Source organism: Micromys minutus (assembly GCF_963924665.1).
Source record: "Micromys minutus genome assembly, chromosome: 27".
In the NCBI taxonomy this organism is placed as follows: domain Eukaryota; kingdom Metazoa; phylum Chordata; class Mammalia; order Rodentia; family Muridae; genus Micromys; species Micromys minutus.
The window spans coordinates 39,237,964-39,259,625 of NC_137962.1; the positions used below are offsets into that span (position 1 = coordinate 39,237,964).

Sequence of the window (21,662 nt, forward strand, 5' to 3'; positions counted from 1 at the left end):
AAATCCTGTCCCCTGTGACACCCGATGAATTTTTCTGTGCCTGCTGCTGGGCTGCTCCAGCAAGTGCCTCAGCCTCTTGGTGAACGTGGTCTCTGCACCCGAGTTTCTTTACTGCAGGAAGTGGAACCCAGAGTCCCCCAAAGGCTCCTCATGTCCTCCATTTGGTCCTTGGAGAAATAGACTAGAAAAAGCTCTTAGGTAGTGTTTGGAGGGCTCAGGTCCCTGCTCTACCATGACATTGCCAAGCTGTTGCACACATGACCTTTCTGCCTAGTCTATGACTATCAAATTCATAAGACACTAATAATGGCTTTCATTCCCTAATTACATAGTGCGGGCCGATCTAAGAACTCCATGTAATTTGCTCATCAGCACAATCGTAAGGCAGGTGCCTTTCCTATTTTATAGATGAGAAACTATAGCAGTGAACCTGTGCTGTAATCAGCTAGTGAGTGTGACAGGCGGGGCTTAAACCTGGCCACCACTACACTCAGCTATGCTGCCTTCTCTTACTGATTCAGAAACTTGTGGTAACTGGCTCCACCCAGAACTCTCGTTCCCTGATAACAAAGCGCTTGCTCTGGCCATGTATGGAAGGCTTCTGAGCCAGCTTGCTCTGCTCCGGGCAAGGCAGAACCAAGCCCCTGCATGTCGGCTGCAGCTGCTCAGCTCACTGCATTCCTCACTGTGCCAGGCAGAGTTCAGCTGTGCCTGCCCCACACCAGAGCTGCTGGCTGCCAAGCGCGGATGGCCACTGGGCTGAGGGATGACCTGGAAGCCAGCTACACACACTGTGTGACCCTGGGAAAAGAAAGCTGGGGGCCAGGAAGCCTTGTGAGTCAGCCTACTGCTGATCTGGAAAAACCCCTCAACTGTATCATTTTTATTTATGCATGTGTATGAGGCTCATAGTTTATACGTAACATGTGCCTGCAGGTGTTGGGGTCCCCTGGAATTACAGGGAGTTTTGAGACACTAGATATGGGTACTGAGAACTGAACCCAGATCCTCTGCAAGACAGTATTTGCTCTTAATCACTGAGCCATCTCTCGAGGTCCCTGATCCAGTGTGAGAAAGGAAAGAAAATACTTGCAACTCCAGTGTTAGCCCAGGGATGGTGTTTATATTGTTGCTTGCAAGACGGGGTTTCTCTGTGTAGTCCTTGCTGTCAGGCTGACCCAAGGGACTGTGTGAAAAGTACTTGCCACTTGCCTGAAAAGTTCAATCCTAGCACCTATATGGAGGTGCCTCCCTGATAAAAAAAAAAAATTTTTTTGAGACAAAGTTTCCCTGTGTAGCCCTGGTTGGCCTGGAACTTGCTCTGTAAACCAAGCTAGCTTTAAACTCAAGAGACCCACCTGCCTCTACTTCTCAAAGGCTGAGATTAAAGGGCTGTGCCACCATCATCTGTCAACTTTAAAACATTTTTAAAAATTTGGAGTGGGAGGCTCCCAAGTGATTCAATTAAAGGCCTATAACACCATGTCCGGCCTTAAAAACTGAATTTTAAAAACTGGGACAAGATTAGCCCAGGGGACTAATCACTTTTCACACACCTAGGGCTGCTGGATGAACAGCAGGAGATACTTGGGATTCAGAGCACAGCCCCTCCCCCAGCCAGGAACTCGCACTGGACCGGAAGATGAATCCAGACCCTGGCAGATCCTCACTCCAGTCTTAAGCTCCCGAGGCCACAGATGAAGAGCCTGGAGAATTCCCAAGGGTTTTACAAGCACTTGGGCTTGGATGTTTTTCTTGTTAAGGGAAAAATGCTCTTGCCTTTTTCCCTTGGAAAGTGGGGCTGGGTCCCAGGATAACAACAGTCTTTAAGACTGGGCTAACCTGGGTTCATGTCTGAACTCCACCCTTTATCTCTGGAACTGGCAGAGAGCTCTGTTACCTCTCCAGTGGGGCCCCGTCCAGCCTCACTCAGGCTGTGCCCCTTTACCACCCCCGACCCTGTAGTCTCTGGCCTCCCACTTGACACCTGCACCAACTGGCTGCCTTCTGCATTCCCTCAGCATCAAATGTGCTGTGGCCTCAGTGCCTTTGTTTCCTCTGCAGGTCAACACTTCCCCAGACATCTGTAATATCTGCATTCAAGATTCTACTCAAAGGGACTCCTATCACTGTTGTCTCATCGTGTCAAAAACACAAGGTAGTGTTCAACTGTCACTGACTTGCCACACTCAGCCAAGCATGTGGACATTGTCCCTAATTCTCCATGGGTAATATCATCCATGGTGAGCATAACTTATCACCCTGTCAAGGTTTAAGCTCCAAAGACAGGATCTAGTTTCTCCATATGTGGCTTTCCTCCTTGCCTAGTGGTACCTGTGGAGAAAGGACTCCCTCTTCTCACTAAGTCCTACAATGTCCTCAGGGCTGCTGTACCAAATCATAATACACCTGGAGGCTTAGAGCAGATATCACACTGTTCTGGAAGCCAAAACCCTGAAAACAACATGGAGGTCAGCTCTCCAGGAGAGACCTCCGTAGCTCTCTGCCAGGCAACTCCAATGCCTGTGCCTCTTACAAGATTCCTGTTAATGGATCAGACAGGGCCCATCTGGATGACCAAGATCCTAACCCATGTCCACACAGACCTCCTTCCACTTAAGGCTACATGAATAGCTTGCCGGAGTTAGGCAAATCAGTGGGAAGAAGAGAAGCACTCATGAATTCCAAATGGGGGGAGAATAACCAAGTGAGCATCCACTGTGTGCCAGGCAACAAATGGGTAGAAACAGCATCCCGCCCATTCCCACCCTTGGCTCAGAAAGCACAAGCTGTCCTGCAGTCACCTTCTGCGCTAGGCACCAAACTCAGGCACTGATCACAAGGCAAGGTACCAAGGTAACACATACATCATTAACACCCAGGGAGGGAAAGTCACTTTGCCCAGCTTTAGCACTGGCCAATCACCAGGAGTTACCAAGAAGCATGACTGTAAGTCAGACCATTCTGGGCTACTTTGCTGGCTACGTCAGCTTGAGCCACATATCAAGACTGTCTCAAAAAGCCAAAAAAGGTCTGGAGAGATGGCTCAGCAGTGAAGAGGGATCCGATGACCTTTTCTGGCTTCTGCAGGCAGTGCACACACAGTACAGACATATATGCAAATACCCACACTCATAAGATGAAGCTTTGTAAGAGCCCCTCCTCAAAAAACTCCACAACAAAAAATCTATAATCCTAGTAGAACTGAGACAGCAGGATTCTGTGTGAGGTCACCGTAGGGTACACCCCCTGTCTCAAACAGTGCCTCCACCACACACAAAAGACATTACAACATATCTGCAGAGGAAGTCCAACTGTGTCTGGCCGCAGATACTAATCTGGACAGAAGAACTAATAAAATTCGTTCAGAAACCACTTTCTAAACAAAAAAAGGTGAAGTTGCACAAAACCTGAGCTTTTAAACACGTCAAAGCCCTTTCTGCACAATTCCTGACAGTAAGAGATGCCCTATAGTTTCTTCCAAGGGCACAATGTCTACCACTAACATGCTATGCAAATTCTGGCAGGTCATTTAAATCTCATGGGATTCATGTGGGGCACAAGACAGACACAGGACATACAAATGTTCTATAAAGCATTTAGTATGTTATGAACACAGGGATAAAAGAATTCAGTTTCCACACTGTCTGATGCACCGGAAAGCTGAGTACACAGGAAACAATGGACTGTTGCCAGAGCCACAGATCCGCCTGTAATAATGAGACCACAAACCAGCTCCAATAAAGACCCTTTACTGAGAGCGCCTTAAAACATCCAGTCCTTGATTTGAACAAATTTCAATTCAGCTGATGGCTGACTTAGGTAAGGCTTCTTGGTGACAGAATACTTCCCATCTATAATATCAAAACAGGTTTTTGACTCATGTCTGAGTATCTTCAGGGCCTCTGTCCCATCTTCTTCAGGGTTCGGTTAAGCTACACGGGAAAATAAAGCTAAATTAGATGTGGAATTGGGACCCATCCCAACGGTGTACACAATCAAGAAACCAGACTCCCAGAAGCCCTGGAGACCTGGAGAGCCACAGAAAGCCTTAGACCCCAAAGCAGCCATTGTGTTTTTCCTTGTCTTCACTTAGCAAACCCACAGCCTGGACTGCTTTGTCCATTTCATAGACAGGACAGGGCTGGTGTGGTTAAATTGAGCTTCAACCTTTTTTGCTAGAAGATAGTCCCCTCTCACTGTCTGGCAACTACAGGGTTAAAAATAATACCCAACTGTCATAACCTTGAAAGATCATGGCCTCTGTTGGAGGACTCCAGGTACTAGGACAAAGTGGCTCAGAGGTGCACAAGAGGGAGCCTCACAATTTTGAGCTCTTTGGCCTGACAAACAAGACAATTCCTAGGGCAAGATACAGGAGCACCAGGTCTGTCAAACAGTTTCCAGTCCTCCAGCCTCCAGACACTGGCCAGACCAGTCTGAGCGGGAGAACACCCCAAGTGGGGAAGGAGGAGCACAGCAGCAAATCCACCCTTATTAGGAAATACCAGAAAGGACAAGGAGAGCGGCACCCCATGAAGGGCCACCCACAGACCAAGATCTTGGAAGGAGATACCCTAGAAAGGGCTGACACAGCAGTTCCTGGGCCCAATTTGCTCCCCAAGCTGCCAGCCAGGCGAGCTTAGAAAGTTAAAGGGCCAATCTTGAGTTTCTTAAGAATAAAGATGAGGAGAATTTAAAGTTCCGTCTCTATCTTCAGACTTATCAGCTAACTCTCAGATGTCTTACCTCTTCAAACTTGTGGATCTGCCGGATAAAGAAATCCCCATAGCGTCTGGCAACCTTGGTGTCTGCAATATGGATCATGTCCTATGGGAAAAAGCAGTCAGAAGTGGTGGATGGGAGGGCAGGGACTCAGGAGAGAGCCACCTAGCGTGGAGCCACGTAACTGCAAAGCACAATAGTGTCAAGTGTTAACATCTACAGTGCTTACTGCAGCACTGAGGGGAGGGGCAGCACTCCAGCTTTACGCCAGCCCTCTTCACATTTTATTATGAGAAGGTCTAAACTGCCCTTGAACTTTAGATGCAGAGCCTGAACTATCACACTCAGCTCTTACACTAATTTCCAGAAGTGTTACTAGTTAGTGAGAAAGAGAAGCATGTAAGTGCCGTGGGCATACACATGTAATCCTAACACTTGAGAGAACCACCCTCCCTCATCACTCCCCAAGCAACCAGACATGACTGGCACAGGGCCTTTAAACCATGAATGTAGTATTAATTTACTATGAATACCGTGTCCCAGGAAAACCTGACTTGTGGGCTATGGTGATGGCTTTGTGATGGTGACCACCTGTAACCCAGCATTCCAAGTGGACGGGAGGTAGGGACACAAGAATCCAGGAGAGCAGATACAAGACAGGTCCTGTCTCATCACCAAGGAAGGTGAGAACTAACTCCCAAAAGTTGTCTCTGACCCCCACATACATCCAGCACACAGATCACACACATACAAATAAAACAAAAATAAGATTGGACTCCCAATGGCCACACTGGGAGGAGCCTTTTATTAAACTGTCCCCATGGAATTAGTGCTGAGTCACTGAGAGATGACAGTGGGTAGAGCAGGTCAACGATACAATCTCAAACTCAGAGATTCTCCTGCCTCAGACTCCCAAATGCTGGGATTAAAAGCATGTACCATCTTGCTTGTCTCTGGGTAAAGCCTGTTCCAAATTACTGGACAGGAAGATGGCCCAGTGATTATAGACACCTGCCACACAAGCTTGATAATGACTATGATCCTAGAGCCACATAAAGCTGGAAAAAGAACCAACTCACAAAGCTGTCCTCCAACCTCCCCCACACCGTATGGCATATGTATGCTTGTCCCACACAACTAATAATAAACATTTTTTTAAAAGATAGAAAAGAAAGAAAGAAAGGAAGAAAAACAGGTAACTCAAGCAGGTCCATTCATTCCACAACCACACACATATTCAAGAGAGATTATATTAGGCATATGATCCAAGCCTGAAATCATTCTTCCTAGGAGTCAGGGAGAGCAGGGGCACAGGGTGTTGGCAGTCTGAGCAGCCTGACAGATAAGCTGGACCCACAGTGAAGGACAGAGTCCCGGGCACATCTGTGAAGGAAGTGGTGAGGGAGACTGCAGTACCCGACAAAGGCTCACAGATTTGAACACTTGTCTCCAGTTGGTGCACCCCTTGGGGAAGGATTGATGAAGGTGTATAAGCTGGGGCGGACTTCGAGATTTCTGAAGTTCATGCCAATCCCAAGCACATGTCTCCCCTCCCCCTGCTTCGTGCCCAAGAATCAGATGTGAGCTCAGCTCCTGCTCCATGTTCCCCCCTGTGAAGGCTCAGCTTTGAAACCTTGAGCTCCAAGCTAAGTGCTTTCATAAACTACCTTGGGGATGTGGCGGTGCTTTGTCACAGCCAACAGAAAAGTAACCCAGACAATAAGTACAATGGCAGAGGCCTGTAACTGCAAGGACTTAGGAAGCTGAGGCAGGAGAATCAAATTTCACAAAATGAAATGAAACATTGGGCTGGGATATGGCAAAATGAACCGCACGTGCCTAACATGCACGGGCTCAGCTCAGCACCCAGCACTAAACAAAAAAACAAAAACTTACTGTCATGTTCTCCTAAAACAGGACACCAAAGTGTCACAGGAAGAAAACACAATTCTTCATCCTACTGCTTATCCCAAGGAAGCCACTGCCATGCTGGCACTTCCGAAAGATCTCAACATATACCCAGACATATATCCAAAGTATTAGATTGATAGCTAACCTACAAAGCCTTACTTAAAGCAGACAATGGCAGATGTGTATAATCAGGTGGGAGGGGGCGGCAGAAGAATCAAAACTCTACCCGTCTCTCAAAAGCCTGTGTCCTTAAAAACAATCCAAAATCGACATAAGCCCATCAACAGGAAAGCAGGTGAACAGAACAATCTGGGCAGAAGGCAAGGGAGGTGATATCTCCCACGCCTCAAGGCAGAGTGAGAGAGCTAAGTTCTGCCAAAGCTTAAACTTCACTTTCTGAACAAAGCATTCAGTGCCATCTCATGCCAGTAACCAGTAGGACGTACACTGTCCCAGTTAGAAACCACAGGTGACAGGAACTTGGGGCAGGCATAGCTAAAAGGTCCTCATAGACCTGGGGGTCACCCTTCTGCATGCAGAGCATCTTGTCCCCAAATCTCTCCTGCAGCTGGAGGTGCATGTTCTCGTCTCCCATCACCCTTTCCCTGCTCCCACTACTCCTAACCCACTACACATCTGGAGTAAGGACACATCCACACCTTTGAGAGGGTTAGCAGAGTGACCATGGTACCTTATCAATATAGAAGTCCACTTCTGAGGCCGACTGGAACTCGCCATCTAGGGCAGAAATGCCACTGGTCCATACCAGGTTCTTCATCTTGTGCTTGAAGACAAGCAGTTGGATGCGGAACTCCTGCTCCGTGAGGTCCAGGAAGCCGGCCAGCTTGGCCACAGGCATGGTGGTGTAGAGCTTGAGGAAGCTGCGGATGGTGGAGAGCTGGGCCTGCTGCTGCACTTCATCAGAAAACACCTTCAGCTGCTGCAGGAAGGGCTCTTTGTGGTAGTTAGGATGTACATTGTCGTAGTTAGGCACCACAGGCGACAAGAACTTGGGGCAGGCATAGCTGAAGAGTTCCTCATAGACCTGGGGGTCACCCTTCTGCATACGCAGCATCTTGTCCCCGTATTTCTCCCGCAGCTGGAGGTGTATGCTCTCGTCAATCCTCATGGGGTACATGGTGAGAGCAATGGCCAACAGAGCATGCATCTGCTCATTCTGCTTGTTAATCTAGAAGTCAAACATAGACCTCCTGAATCCCACTGCGGACCTGCTGCCCCACCTGCACGCAGCAGGTCTCGTGTTGCCTTTCACGCCCCAGTCACTGTGCTCTACACAGCCTGCGACACCATCCCCAAGCTCCCACCTAGCGCTAAGCCTTCTTTGGTTATCTCAAGAATCCTCCCCAGGACCAATTCTAAAATGATTGCTAAGATTAAGTTAGTAGAAATCTCTGATGTGGACAGAAAACAAAATTCTTGTTTGGATAATGGAGGACTTCCAAAGCCAGAAGCCCACGCTGCTCTCCATCCAGATCTACCGGGTGGGCCAGTACTCTCAGGCTCACACTGCCTAGGAGACATCTCCCAGTCCATCCGCCCCACCCACAGCTTCACATAATGTTTATTTTCAGTGCTGAGGACTGAATCCAAGACTTGGATCATGCTAAGCAAGGGCTCCACCATCCAGCTAAGCCCCAACCCCTCTAAATGGCTGTATCACGGAACTGTAGTGATCTAAGGTAAGAAATGCTTAGCTAGGCAGGTACTAAAGTCCCACTGAAGGTCATGTGACATGCAAAAGGAAAAAATCCTGTTGAAAAGCAATACCAAGTTCTCACATGCAGAAACTAAACAAACAAACTTTATAGATGAGTAGAAAATAATTGATCCTAATGACACAGGCTTTTAATCTTAGCTACCCCAGTGGTTAAGGTGAATCATAAGTTCAAAGTCTGCTAGGGCAACAGAGTTAAGTGTAAGGTTAGTCTAGGGAACTTAGGTGAGACCTTCTCTCAAAATAATTTGGGCTGGGGTCCAGGGAATGTGGCTCAGAGATACATTGCTGATCTAACAAGCACTAAACCCTAAGTTTAAGCCCCCTGACTCCTGCAACCATCCCACACACAGAGAGAGACAGAAGCTTTGAGTCTTGTAAGCTAAAATAATGACCAGTGTGGCAATATATACCCATGGGAGCAACAGGAGTAACCAACCACTTTCTAACTGGATTTAAGGTCTACTCCAGAGAATGCGATGTATGCTTACTGCTGTAAATTAGGCAAAGAACCCACAATGGGGAAGCCAATAAGCCCCAGCAGTGAACCAATGACTATTAGTTTGCTAAGTGGACACAGCATCAAAATGCTCTCTAACTCTGTATCTAACCAACTTTATCAAAGAAGTCGCATTGTAAGATGGATGGAAGTTAACAAAGAAACTCACACATGGCCAAAATCTAGAGAAATGTTTGTGGACCACTCAGCCACGAATGGAGCATCTTTATCACATCCCCTGCACCCAAGACCACAGAAAAGGAGGGCCAGAAAGATTGTAAGAGTCAAAGATGAAGTGCTCCGGGGCACAATAGTGTCCTCTGGACACAGCAGGATCCCTGTGCTCATGAACTGACAGCAACGGGGGTCTGCTGCTAGTCAGCAATCCAGCATGGCTCAGGGAAGAGCTCAGAAGCCCTCACCCCTGGCTGAGGGGCCTCTAGCACTTGATGGCTTCTGAGGGAGGGTCAGTTTTCAATGACTCCACACCCATGAGCTGTAGACTTCTCTTACCATTTCATACTTGTATGTGGTCCTCTGGAACATACTCTTGGTCCTCTGGATGTACAGGAGGATGTTGGCAAAGACCCGGATGGCATCCTGGTATCGACGCATCATTAAATATGCAAAACCAACATAATAGTAGGTGGTGACCTGGCACTCAGGCACACGGGAATACATGCTCTGCAGAGAAAGGTCGAAGCGTAGCCATGAGTCCTGACTGGTCCCAAATAGGATGAAGTCACCAGGGCTCAGTGGCAGCAGAGGTAAGCACCTTTCTGTGAGTTTGAGACAGGACGGTCTATATCAAGTTCCAGGACAGTCAAAGTTATACAGTGAGACCTGTCTCTTAAAAATAAAACCAAACATTAAAAGCCTAAGTCTTTCAGGTATTTGTTTTTGCTTTTGGAGACAAGCCAACCTTGAACTTGTGATACTCCTGTGTTGTGGTAAATATTTTTTAAAAGGTCCTGTTGATATCGACACCATGGTCTCACTCTGGGGACGCAGCTCCAGGAGCCACTAGAGCCTCGCCAGTGCAGAGCCAGTAAGCGGTGAGTTCTCGAGCCTGGCACCCACACAGCCCATTCCACGGGCCCGCACACTTCAGCCTGCACAGCAACAGCTGGAACTGCTTTTTTTTTTTTTTTTAAAGATTTACTTATTTATTATATGTAAGTACACTGTAGCTGTCTTCAGACACACCATAAGAGGACATCAGATCTCATTAAAGATGGTTGTGAGCCACCATGCAGTTGCTGGGAATTGAATTCGGGACCTCTTAACCACTGAGCCATCTCTCCAGCCCTCCAGCTATATTTCAGCTATCGCTGGACAAAACCATGACTCAACAAATCAATAACTTATCAAACAGGCTTATAGGTTAAATTCTCAATCCACAAACCCTCTACACAATAAGCTCAAAACCAATGGACAAAGATATAAACTGCCCATCTAGATAAGATAAATAGACCCATAGAAACTCTTAGAAATAATAATAACAACCTTATCAATCTAGAGATAAGCCGAGAAAAACATCCAAGTCTGCTTCCATCTTGGTTCCTCGTCCCCTTTCTCCACCTCCTCTCTCCTTACCAGAACTCTCCACCCACTCTCTACTGACCAATCATGTACCACCTTGACATCACCCTACACTCCAGCTGCACATGCTTCCCCAGAGTGCAAACACAACCATGCCCAGCTTTAACTCTACTCTAGTGAAGAGCTCTCACTCTCCTGTTCTGAAGACAGGACACAGACTCTCAGAGTACTCACTTCAGTACTGTCAGACAACCTCATCCAGCACAGACTCTTCAGGTTTGACTCTCAAACGGTGAGTGGGGGGAGAAGGAAGGGTCTGTTTCCTGGCTACTCATCCTAGGTCAGAGTTCTTGGAAGTCAGAACAGGAGACAGGTGTACTTACTTTCTTGTTCAGCTCAATATTCTCCAGCACCTTGATAGCCTGGTAGTAATCCCCCAGCAGAGAATGCAGGCGCAGAAGCCCCACCAGGCTGAAGTAGCCAAGCATCTTGTAGAGGGAGTGTCGTCCATATTCCCCAGCCACACTTTCGGGGTCACCTGTGAGGGACAGATGCCATGATGCTTCCACAGGGGAAGATAAAACATGCCAGGCCTGAGCACTGAATGCTACACAGCAAGACTCTCACCTGCTGCCAGGTTCCACGTGACCAGCTCACTTCCTGTAACATGGAATACCTCTGCCTAGTAATCTCACCAACCCGAGCGTGGTTGTGTTCTCACCTTCTGCTGACTAACAGCTGCTTTGAGAGTGGCTGTTCATCTGTTGTTTCTGTTTTGATCCTAATATCTGGTCCTCCTAAACTTAGGTTTGTTCTTGGAATGAGCTGCTGAGCTCCTCCCAGGTGTAGTGAACAGGAGTGGGTTTACTTCAGATAATTCAGTATCTTACTTTTGTTATTAAAAAGTTTCCTGCCTGGTGGTGGTGGACGGACACCCAGCACTCAGGAGGTGGAGGCAGGCAAACCTCTGAGTTCAAGGGCAGCCTGGTCTACAAGGAGAAACCCCGTTTTGAGAGATAATTTTTGTCTGATGCTCCAAATAAAGATGCTACTGTATGAGACTTTAGTCTACCTCATTTTAAGATAGAGTGGCAATATATAATTAGAACATTACGGTTCTCAATAATTTAAGTATGAGGGAAAGCAGGTGAAAGGGCTCAGCACTGGCTGATGTCAGGTGGAAGGACTCAACTTCTGCTTGTGTCCACCAGCACATCACCATGCACACACCCCCACGTGGTATTTTATTACATAAGGCATTTCCAACAAAAACTGAGGTATTAATCCAGACAAAGGTCCTGGGATACGGCGACAGTTGAGCAGGCAGACCCTGCCACACTCACCTCCGCTGGTGTAGACCTCCAGCTGCCGGTTGATGTTGGATTTGTCTACCAGAGAATGCAGCACGTTGAGGACACTGTGCACGTTCCAGATTTTAGGGTTGGATCTAAGGAAGTCTATCTCTTCCTCTGACTTCTTGGCCGTCTTGCAGCGGTACTGACTGAAGGACTGGAACTGTTGAAGAAGGGAAAGATGCAGCAGAGGCATAAATCCAAGACAAAGTATATGTCTTCATCTTAAAGCAAATGGTAAAATAAAGCATCATATTGTAGGGCTGGAGAGATGGCTCAGTGATTAAGAACACCGTCTGCTCTTTCAGACGTCCTGAGTTCAATCCCCAGCAACCACATGGTGGCTCACAACCTTCTGTAATGGGATCTGATGCTCTCTTGTGGCACAAATGTCTAAATGCAGACAGAACACTTATACATTAAATAAATCTTAAAGAAAAGAAAAAAAAAAAAAAGCATATTATTTGAAGTGACAGCTCTACAGGAACAAATTCTTATGAACACCTATGCACCAATGTCCCGAGATTAACTGATACACATAGGCACTTTCATGTTATCTGAGGATTGAAAATACTGACTAGACTGTCCTCTACAGAAGAAAACACAAGAAAGGACAGTCGGAAGAAACTCAAAAGACGAGCGCTCAGTCACGTTCCAGCGAGCCATCACTGGTACATCTCTAGCTGATATAATGGCCGAGAGGAATCAGAAACCAGAAGTTAGGAAAGTTCAGCGAGAGCAGGCCGTAAGGGCTGCCAAGGAATCAAAAGAGGCTAAGCAGGCATCAAAGAAGACAGCAATGTCTGCAGCCATGGCCCCCACCTAAACAAAAGATTGTGAAGCCTGTGAAGGTCTCTGCTCCCAGAGTTGGTAGAAAACGCTAAATTGGTAGATAAGAGTTTAAAATAAAGATGTCTTTAACTCAAAGAAGAAAAAAAAAGACACTGACTAACACCACCACCCCCCCAACACACACAAAACTGGTGGTGGCAAATGCCTTTAATCCCAGCACTTAAGCGAAAGAAGGCAGATGTCTTTGGGTTCTAGGCCAGCCTGGTCTACAAAAAGAAATAAACAGACACAAGAAGTTTCTATTAGATGGATGAGAGACTAGCAAGGCTTAAACAGGGTCAGTTACTGAGACCCTAGGCAGCCTCCAGGCTAGAAGCTACTTATTCCTGACCCTAAAGTATACACGGCCAGCCCAGTTCCTGAAGTCAGAAAAGTATCAGGCAGAAGAGCTCAAGCCCAAAACTTCCATGTTTGCATCTAGAATTCTCTCTCAGACTTCACTATTCTCTTCAGAGCCCAGTGCCGCAGGGCCATGCTGGAGACATAATTCAACACCGGCCATAGCCACTGTCATGGGCAGAACAGACACCTGGTAGATGAACTCATCAATGATGTCCCAGAGCCACTGGTTGGGGAGTTCAAGGGGAGCAGGTCCATCAGCATCTACAGAGATAACAGGAAAATCAGAGTTCAGACAGGAGCTTGTCTACTGGAGCAGGGTTACAGAGTGCTCATCATGAGTTCCTCACCAAAAGACTATAAACCACCAAACCCCCCTTCTTCCTACTCACACACTGAACTCTGGCTAAAAAGAGCTAACCAGGTGCTCACAACACTCCTTTAGCCAAACCTGAGACTTACTGAGGATGTAGTTGAAGAGATTGCAGTAGTTGTAATAGGATTCGAACCTCTGTTCTAAGGAGGGTCCCCCCTGGAAAGAGAAGATGAAGTTTTAGAGCTTTGCTCACAGCCTCCACCATGGCTGAGAAATGAGGCCTGTCCTCTCCATGTCCATAAGGGAGATAAAAAACAGGGTACCACAGTGACTGAACACCAGGACAAGGACAAGGTTCATGGCCATCGATCACAACCAACACTCACACAACAGACATGCAGGTTTAGAAGGAGACAAAGGGAAGATCCTTCTGCAGCTATGGACCTAACAAAGGGGAAGAGGAAACAGTGGGGCACCTGAAGGTCAGAGTTAAGGAGACAACCCAGCACTGGGCCACCACAGGTTTCCAGTGCTGGACTGTTGTTTGCAAGTGGATGATTCTATCCGCAGAGGGTCCCACTCTGATTTTATTGTGTGGACAGGCTGGTCCAGAATTCAGAGAACTGCCCGTCTCCTGTGTCGGCACCTGTGTACCTGGGCTGACATTGGTCGCCACTATCCAGGGCTGTGCTTCAGTGGAGTGTAGAGTAGTGCCCAGAAGAGCCCAGGCTGGCAGCATTTAAACCTGTTACATACAGCATGGGCTCTGCTGCCTGTGTGCAATTGGTATAGAGTGCATAGCTGCACTGACAGCTCTTCCTGAGGTCCAGAGTTCAAATCCCAACAACCACATGGTGGCTCACAACCATCTGTAATCTCCTCTTCTGGTGTGTCTGAGGACAGCTACAGTGTACTTAAATATATAAAGTAAACCTTTAAAAAAAATTGATTTAGATTCTGAACTCACCAAGATAGGATAATAAAATACTCTCTTGAGTTGACAAACACAAACTGGACTTTTTGAATGTTTTACCTAATAATTTTTATAATTATTTTGTTCCTATTGTATGTTTATTTCCAAGAGAAAGAACCTTTAAGAGAAAGAAAAAGAAAAAGAAAAAAAAAAGTGTGGGTGGGTGGGGGGTGGGGAATTGTTGAGGTTTAGTCTGTAGCTATGTATTGTGATGCTAAATATTGGCCTTCAAGATCTGGTTGCCCTCAGTGATGAGGGGATACTCATGTACATCAAGTGATGCTATGTAACCTTGCTCCTTAATTTAAAAGTATTGGTTGAATAAACATGCATACAGCCTATGCCTGAGCAGAAAAGAAGTAGGTGGAGTTTAGTTCCTGGGCTTTGGGCAGGTCTGAGGCAGGACCATAGGAGAAGAGAAAGAAGGTAGAGGGGGGTAGAAGATGCCATGGAGTAAGGGGATAAGGGATCAGGAAAACTGACCATGAGGCCTGCCCAGTCAATGTAAAAGCAACCCAGGTGGACCACAAGTCATATCTCAGGGTTATCAGCAGGGAAGTTGACATGATCACATAGAGGGTAGATATCTGAGCAGCTCTAGTGCTGCCTAAGGCTTATTGTAAATATAAAAGTTGTGTCTTTTATCTGGGATTGCATGACTTATTAAGGTGGGGTAGGAACCACCATTGATGGTTAATATTTATCACAACAGGTCAGTAATGGGGAATGAACAATCAAAGTTAAGTGTGGCATTCAAGCCGGCCTAGTGTACACAGTGAGCTCCAGGGCAGCCAGGGCTACTATACAGAGAAACCCTGTCTCCAAAACAAAACAAAACAAAAACAAAGAAAAGAGACCGGCAAAAACCTGTGAGGCTGACTCAGCAGGGCTACCACCTGACTTGGGATGTGTTAACCGTGATGTGCAGTGGGGACGTATGTGCACATGAAGGAGGCCTGGGATGATGGAGACATTGAGGACAGATAAGCTCGAGTGTCCAAGTGTCTACAACACATCCAACTTTCTGGGTCAAACAATTCCTCCTGCCTTTCTTCAAACATGTCAAAACAAGGAAGAACCAATGGATTAGGGGCGCGGGGCTGGCTAGGGAGATGCTTCATGGTTAAGAACACTTGTTCTTGCAGAGGCCAGGGTTAGATTCCCAGCATCCAACATGGTGGCTAATGGCTGCCTGTAACTCCAGTTCCAAGGAATTTGATGCCCTCTTCTCACCTCTGCAGGCACCAGACACACGGACAAGCAGACACATCACCCATACACATATAATAAACATAAAAAGAAACATAGGAAGCATCTTTAGACATGGACTAGAGACTGTATTATGGATGAAGCTGACATAGACATTTTACAAACACTAACACTGATGTACTCACACTGACTTTGGCGTAAATATGCCTGTAGTACAGTTCTTTGTACAAAATTAGGAATACAGCATCTGAAAGACATGATTGAAGGGTACTTCCTTAATCTACAAGCCAACCAGTTGTCTTCTGCATCAGCAGTCTTTAAGGTGGAGAGACAGAGGTGATTTAGAAGCTAAACTTCTTAAGCTTGTGCTCCAAGAAGCTGGGTATCCAACACATGGTAGCTCAAAACTTTGATCCAAGTACTTGAGAGACTTAGGATCTCTGTGAAGTCCAGGCCAGCCTGGACTACAGAGATAGCTCTAGGATAGCCAGGGCTAGTCTGGAAAAACAAAACCAAACAAACAAAAGGCTCAACAGCAGCCTGTCTAACATGCCTAAGGTCCTGGGTCACATCCTTAACACCACACATCTGCTGACCTCATCCACATAGAAAATGAAAGTGAGGTCTAAAGAGATGACTTAGTAATTAAGAACAATGACTGCTCTTCCAGAGATCCTGAGTTCAATTCCCAGCAACCACATGGTGGCTCACAACCATCTGTGATAGGATTCGATGCCCTCTACTGGTGTGTCTGAAGACAGGTACAGTGTACTCACATACATAAAATAAATGAATCTTTAAAAAAAAAAAAAAATAGAAAATGAAAGCAAGAGATGAGAGGCTAAGAAACCCAAGCCAAAGATCACCCTACCTCAAAGGAGGAAAATAAGTCTTATTTTCTTATTTGAAGAAGCTCAAATTGTATAGCTTTCTCTCACTGTGTAATTTCACCAACAACCTAATATTAATCTCTGGGGAAACAAAATTATAAGTGAAACAAACACAAGCCAGGTATGGTGGCACAGGTCTTTAATTCCAGCTCTCAGGAGACAGAGGCAGGTAGGTATCTAAACTTGAGCCAGCCTGACCTACAGAGCAAGTTCAAGGGCAACCAGGTACACAGAGAAACCCAGTCTTGAAAAACGAAGATAGAAAAATCACACAAGCCCTCTTGACCTCTCTATGAGTCCAGTCTTGACATCTGCTATGCAGCACCAAAAACACAGCATTTACACCTACCATTGCCAACTTGGGGTGCAATTGCTTCTGCCTCTGGCCACGGTGTATTCTTGAAGAATCTTTCAGTTAGCTTGGTCCAGCTGGAAGCCAAATGTAAACAATTAACAACTGCAAAACGAGACATATTCAAGACCCAACCCTCAAGTTTTATATACTGGGATTCAGAGACACAGGATATCACAGAAACAGAGCCTGAGGCTTCCGTGTACGGATTTTCTCAGCCCAGCTCTCCTCTTCAGACCCTCATGTGGGAACAGAATCCAACTCCTGCTCACCGACCCAACAGTGTCTGGTTATTTGTACACACACACCATCCTTGCTTGAAGTATTTCCCATCTCGTCCCTAGCTGACCCGTTCATAGCTAGCATTCATCGCCATCAGGGCATCCCCTCAATGCTACTCTGCAGCTTCCTTCTCCCTGGCACGCACGGCAAAGTTACATAGTTCAGAACTAGGCTCTGGTGTCAGAGCACGGACATCCAGAACTCAGCGTGTGCACAGTGTTAGCTATACAACTCATTTCTAGGAGTTTCCTCTATAGGTAAAAGGAGAAAAACCACAGAACTTCCATCATGGGATGACTGTTAAGAGCAAAGTAGTCAACACACACACCAATGACAATTACTGCTTCATCTGCACAGTAATATGTGCAAATTGGGACTACTGGCATTATTAGTAATGACATTATTTTAGACCTTGTTTGTTTCTGGGATCCAAAGCCCAGCTAATTAACATGGCTCCAGGCCAGTAGTTTGTAATCTGTGGGTCACAACTCCCTTGACAGGTCTTTACCTCCAAAAAATATTTACATTCTAATTCGTAACAGTAGCAAAATAAGTTATGAAGTAACAGCAAAAATAATTGTATGGTTGGGGCATCACAACATGAGGAACTGTATTAATGGGTATCAGCATTAGGAAGGCTGAACCGGTGCTCTGACTCAAAAAAGTCACAAAGACATAGTGAAACTGTCTCCAAAAACAAAAACCATAAGCCCTATTTACACACACACACACACACACACACACACACATATACGAGAGAGAGAGAGAGAGAGAGAGAGAGAGAGAGAGAGAGATTTGCACACGCAGGAGCTGTATCATCTTGCAGGTCCCCTTCACCAAGCTAGTTCCACTCAGAAAGACAATATTATGGTCCATACCTGTTCTCATAAATGTCCTGGATCTCATACACCTTCTGGTCAATGACATCACTAGAGACACGACTAGCCTGAAGCTCGTATACTTTCTGATCAATCAAATCCGAGACAGTCTTGTGGAAGTACTGAATGAAGTTTTTGATCACTTCAGGAATCACCTGATAAGTCTGCTGTTCATACTGTCGCTCATAGGCAAGGTCCTGCTTAGGATCTCCTAGAAGAGAGATACAATAAAGAACTCTAGAGTGCTTGCAGGCTTCTGATGAAACGTAAGGCCAGGACCACCCTACAGGGCTGGGAATATAGCTCAGTCTCAGTCACAGAATGCTTGCCCAGCATGACATCTGTGATCCTCAATCCCACCCCACTGTTCTTGTGCCTTCAGAACAATTACCATTAGAGTCACTTCTCAGCTGGGTAGGTGGATGCATATCCAACCCGCAGACAATTGGATCTATGAGGCTAGCATGGTCTATATGAGTTCCAGGATAGCCAGAGCTACATAATGACACCCATCTTTAAATAAAAATAAAAAAAAAAAAAAGAAAGGAAACCCACTTTCTAACTAAATGATGCACAGTAAGCTATTTTATTTCACCTTTAAAGAACCATTAACATGTTTACTTTGTAAAACTAACTGTAAGGGCTAATAAAACACGCACCATGAGCACTGCGAGCCACTCGGTACTTACTTCATTTCCAAGTCACTAGAACATTTCGGTAAACTTCAAAAGCCTCCCTCAAAATATCTGACTTAGACTTGGTTTGAATCAAGGAAGATTTTTCACACCGACATTTTCTTCCTTGGGGCTGGAGTGTGTGGTTCAAGTGGTAAAAGAGTGAGGTTAGCATGCACCAGACCCCAATCCAATCTCATCTCCAGTACCAAAACAGCAAGCCACAAAGATTTTTCACCTTCACCTGACAGTTCAGGGAGAAGGGTTGTCGGTGTGGTTCCGAGATGGTCTACAAACTTGGGGCTCTGGGTTCCACCCCCAGCACTGACAAGTAAGATTTGCCACAAGAAAAACCTAGCCTGACCAGTGATCCTCCTCTTCTGAGGACAGCAGGTAGACCACAAAAAAGGCCTGGTTTATTAGGCTCTTGTACTGCACCACCCTACCAGTCAGACCTAATGGTTGACACCACACTTGGGCCATCAGGAAGCAGTTTTTAACAGGGCCCTGCTGGGAGTCAATGCTGGGACGTTCAAAAAGTGCCAATCCTTGGAGGCACTGAGCCAGCCGGGCAAATTCAGAGCCTCACCTGTGTGCATATCATAGTCGCCCGGGTAGGCATAGGGGTCATAAGCAGCCTGCAGAGAAAGAGACAAAGTTAGCGAGACACGCCAAATGGGGACTCCAAAATGTTCGTCCTCGGGCGTCCATGTCAAGCAGGAGGCAAAATACACTACACAGATAAGACGGTCGCTCCCTCAGAGGGATTCACTTGTGTGAGAGAAAAGGGAGCACGAGAGAAACATGGTTACAGGTATGACAAGATAAGAAAAGCACAGTATTAGCCCGTCTGACGCAGACGCAATCGGAGTCAAGAGCTCAGCACCAAACACCCTTCAGCCCGCCTCAGGCTGCGACACGGGGGACATACGCCGGGTAGGCCGTCAGAGGAGGGACCGGAGAGGCGTCCCGGCGCCGGAAGGGCCGAGGTGATCGAGGCCCGCATGTTACGGCCCGATCTGGACACCGCCTCACCTCGGGGACAGATCCCACCGAACCGGGTCCCCGAGGCGGACCCCACCACGTGCTCACCGCTTCATTACCTCAGACTCGTAGTCATCAGCGGGATAAGACATGGCTACGGCGCTCCACAAGCCCGTGGCAGAGAGCGGAAGTAGTATTCCGCGCCTGCTTGGTCGGACCGGAAGTCCCGCCCAGCCCAACCTGCGGGGAAGCGTTTCCGGGGTCGCCGGGGAACTTTTAGAGCTCTGATTGGAAGGACGGAGCTCCCAACCATCGGAGATCCTTCCTCCCTGCAAAACCTGCTTTTCAAGGGATGTTATTCTGGAATGTTGGTGTACGCGCAGAAATAGGGGCCGGCATGATATAAAGGAGAAATCTGGAGGCCCGACCTGTTGGCTCATGGCTGCAGTCTTATGAATGGCGGAGGCAGGAGGATCGTAGCAAGTTCGAGGATAACCTGACTTAGTTATTTTCAGGCCAATATGGTTACAGAGCGAGGTCCTACAAACAAAACAACAAAAAAGAAAAAGGAAAGAAGAGGAATCATTAAAAAACGGTACCAAAAAAATGGTTAACTGTTGGCTTCAAGTAGCCTGCTAAGTTGTACCGGGCCTGACCTTAGATTTAGGTGTAAATGGTTTGCCTGAAGCGAGAAATTTCTTTAAAAAAAATTAAAAAATCAACCTGAGAACAGGCGAAAGGACCCATCATCTAGCAGGCCCTTGACGCTGAACCTAAGGACCTGAGTTCAATGTGGGAGATCCACATGGTGGAAGGCAAGAACCGACTTTTAAAGTTGTCCTCTGAGCTCTATGTACACTCAAGGAAACACAAACTAGATAAATGTCAAGAAAAAAAGGGTAGGAGTTAAACGTTGAGACTTGGTCCCATGAAGTGAGAAAGCCCTAAGAAAGTGCCCCCAGCTTTTCTACTTACGGATCAGAGAAGGCAGAGATGGGGACAACTGTGGAATGTTTGGATTGCTCACCTTAGACTCCTACAAGAGAGCTTAGGGGAAGCCCCCCAAGTTTCTGGAAATAGGGATGAGGTTTAAAGCAACCCAGCAGGAACAGATGCCTGGTATGTAGAGTTCTTTGAGTTCCAGAGGTAACTGTAATCGCATCTAAGGGTTGCGCGACTGATTTGCCTTACCTTCTGGGCACCAGCATCCATGTCTCCTGGTCACAACACTCCTTGCTTATCACAGCCAGGTACACAGCTCTGGGCTTCAGCACTCCTGTTCCCTCTGACTATAGTACAAATTACCCCGGGATCACTGTCAGGCTCTCTGTGGAAGACAGGTGTTTGCTACAAGTGTTGCCAATTGATGGCCTCTACTCAAAGCATCCTAGCATCCTATTTAGAATTGGCAGCCCCACCCCGAACTCCTTAAGGTCTATCTTTTTTGTGTGTGTGATTGGTTGGTTTGGGTTGTTTAAGCAAGAAATAACTAGGGTTTAATAAAGACTTTACTTTTAAGGTAATTATTTATTCCTCTGTGTGAGTGAGTAATACACACAGGGCATCAGTGCTCCGGAATTACAGGTGTTTTGTCAAGACAGTTTTTCTGTGTACTCCTGGCTATCCTGGAACTCAGTCTGTAAACCAGACTGGTCCTAAACTCAGAGATCCACCTGCCTCTGCCTCCAGCTTGCTGGGATTAAAGGCATGTCCCGCCACCTCCCCACTCATTTATTTCTGAGACAAGCTCTTTCTATTATGTAGTTGGGGTGGGGTGTCTGTTATGTAGACCAGGCTGAGCTCAAACTCACAGAGATCCACCTGCCTCTGCCTCCCGAGGCTGGGATCAAAGGTGTTTACTACCACACCCATCCCCCCAAGATGTTTTACCATAGGTTAGACACTAGCATTAAGAGAGAGAGGCGCTAAGAACAATATAAGACACACCTGAGAACAGAGCAATGAACATCTCACATAGTCATAATAAATATGGGTAAGGGTCCTCCAAGGGAGGGTTACCTTTGCCACTTTTCTTTGCCCCTCTGTAGAGTATGACCAGAGGTGACCATGGTCTTGAGACAAATGACTTTTTTAAAAAAAGACCATGGCTACTGCCGTGTCATGTCTTGCATCCAGCAATAACTTAAAT

General features: G+C 46.6%; 1 protein-coding gene across 1 annotated transcript; it reads right to left on the reverse strand.

Annotated features, from left to right (window-relative positions):
* Window positions 1-3,736: 3,736 nt before the first annotated feature.
* Window positions 3,737-19,701, reverse strand: EIF3L (eukaryotic translation initiation factor 3 subunit L). Its single transcript, XM_080939428.1, has 13 exons — window positions 19,633-19,701; window positions 19,119-19,167; window positions 17,856-18,066; window positions 16,693-16,772; window positions 15,639-15,700; window positions 13,418-13,487; window positions 13,146-13,219; window positions 11,756-11,927; window positions 10,796-10,950; window positions 9,384-9,554; window positions 7,328-7,825; window positions 4,750-4,830; window positions 3,737-3,935 (listed from the first exon to the last, which is right to left on the reverse strand). Exons 1-13 carry the CDS (start codon window positions 19,663-19,665, stop codon window positions 3,897-3,899), a joined length of 1,695 nt encoding a protein of 564 aa, XP_080795554.1. The 5' UTR covers window positions 19,666-19,701; the 3' UTR covers window positions 3,737-3,896.
* Between the last annotated feature and the right edge of the window lie 1,961 nt (window positions 19,702-21,662).

What these genes read in the sequence shown, in the direction of transcription:
- EIF3L (XM_080939428.1), bottom strand. Translation starts at nt 19,665, where the DNA reads ATGTCTTATCCCGCTGATGACTACGAGTCTGAG. An exon ending in GGAGGTCTACACCAGCGGAG is followed by an intron (nt 10,951 to 11,755) that starts GTGAGTGTGGCA and finishes TGTCCCTCACAG; the next exon opens with GTGACCCCGAAAGTGTGGCT. An exon ending in TGGACTTCTATATTGATAAG is followed by an intron (nt 4,831 to 7,327) that starts GTACCATGGTCA and finishes TTTTTCCCATAG; the next exon opens with GACATGATCCATATTGCAGA.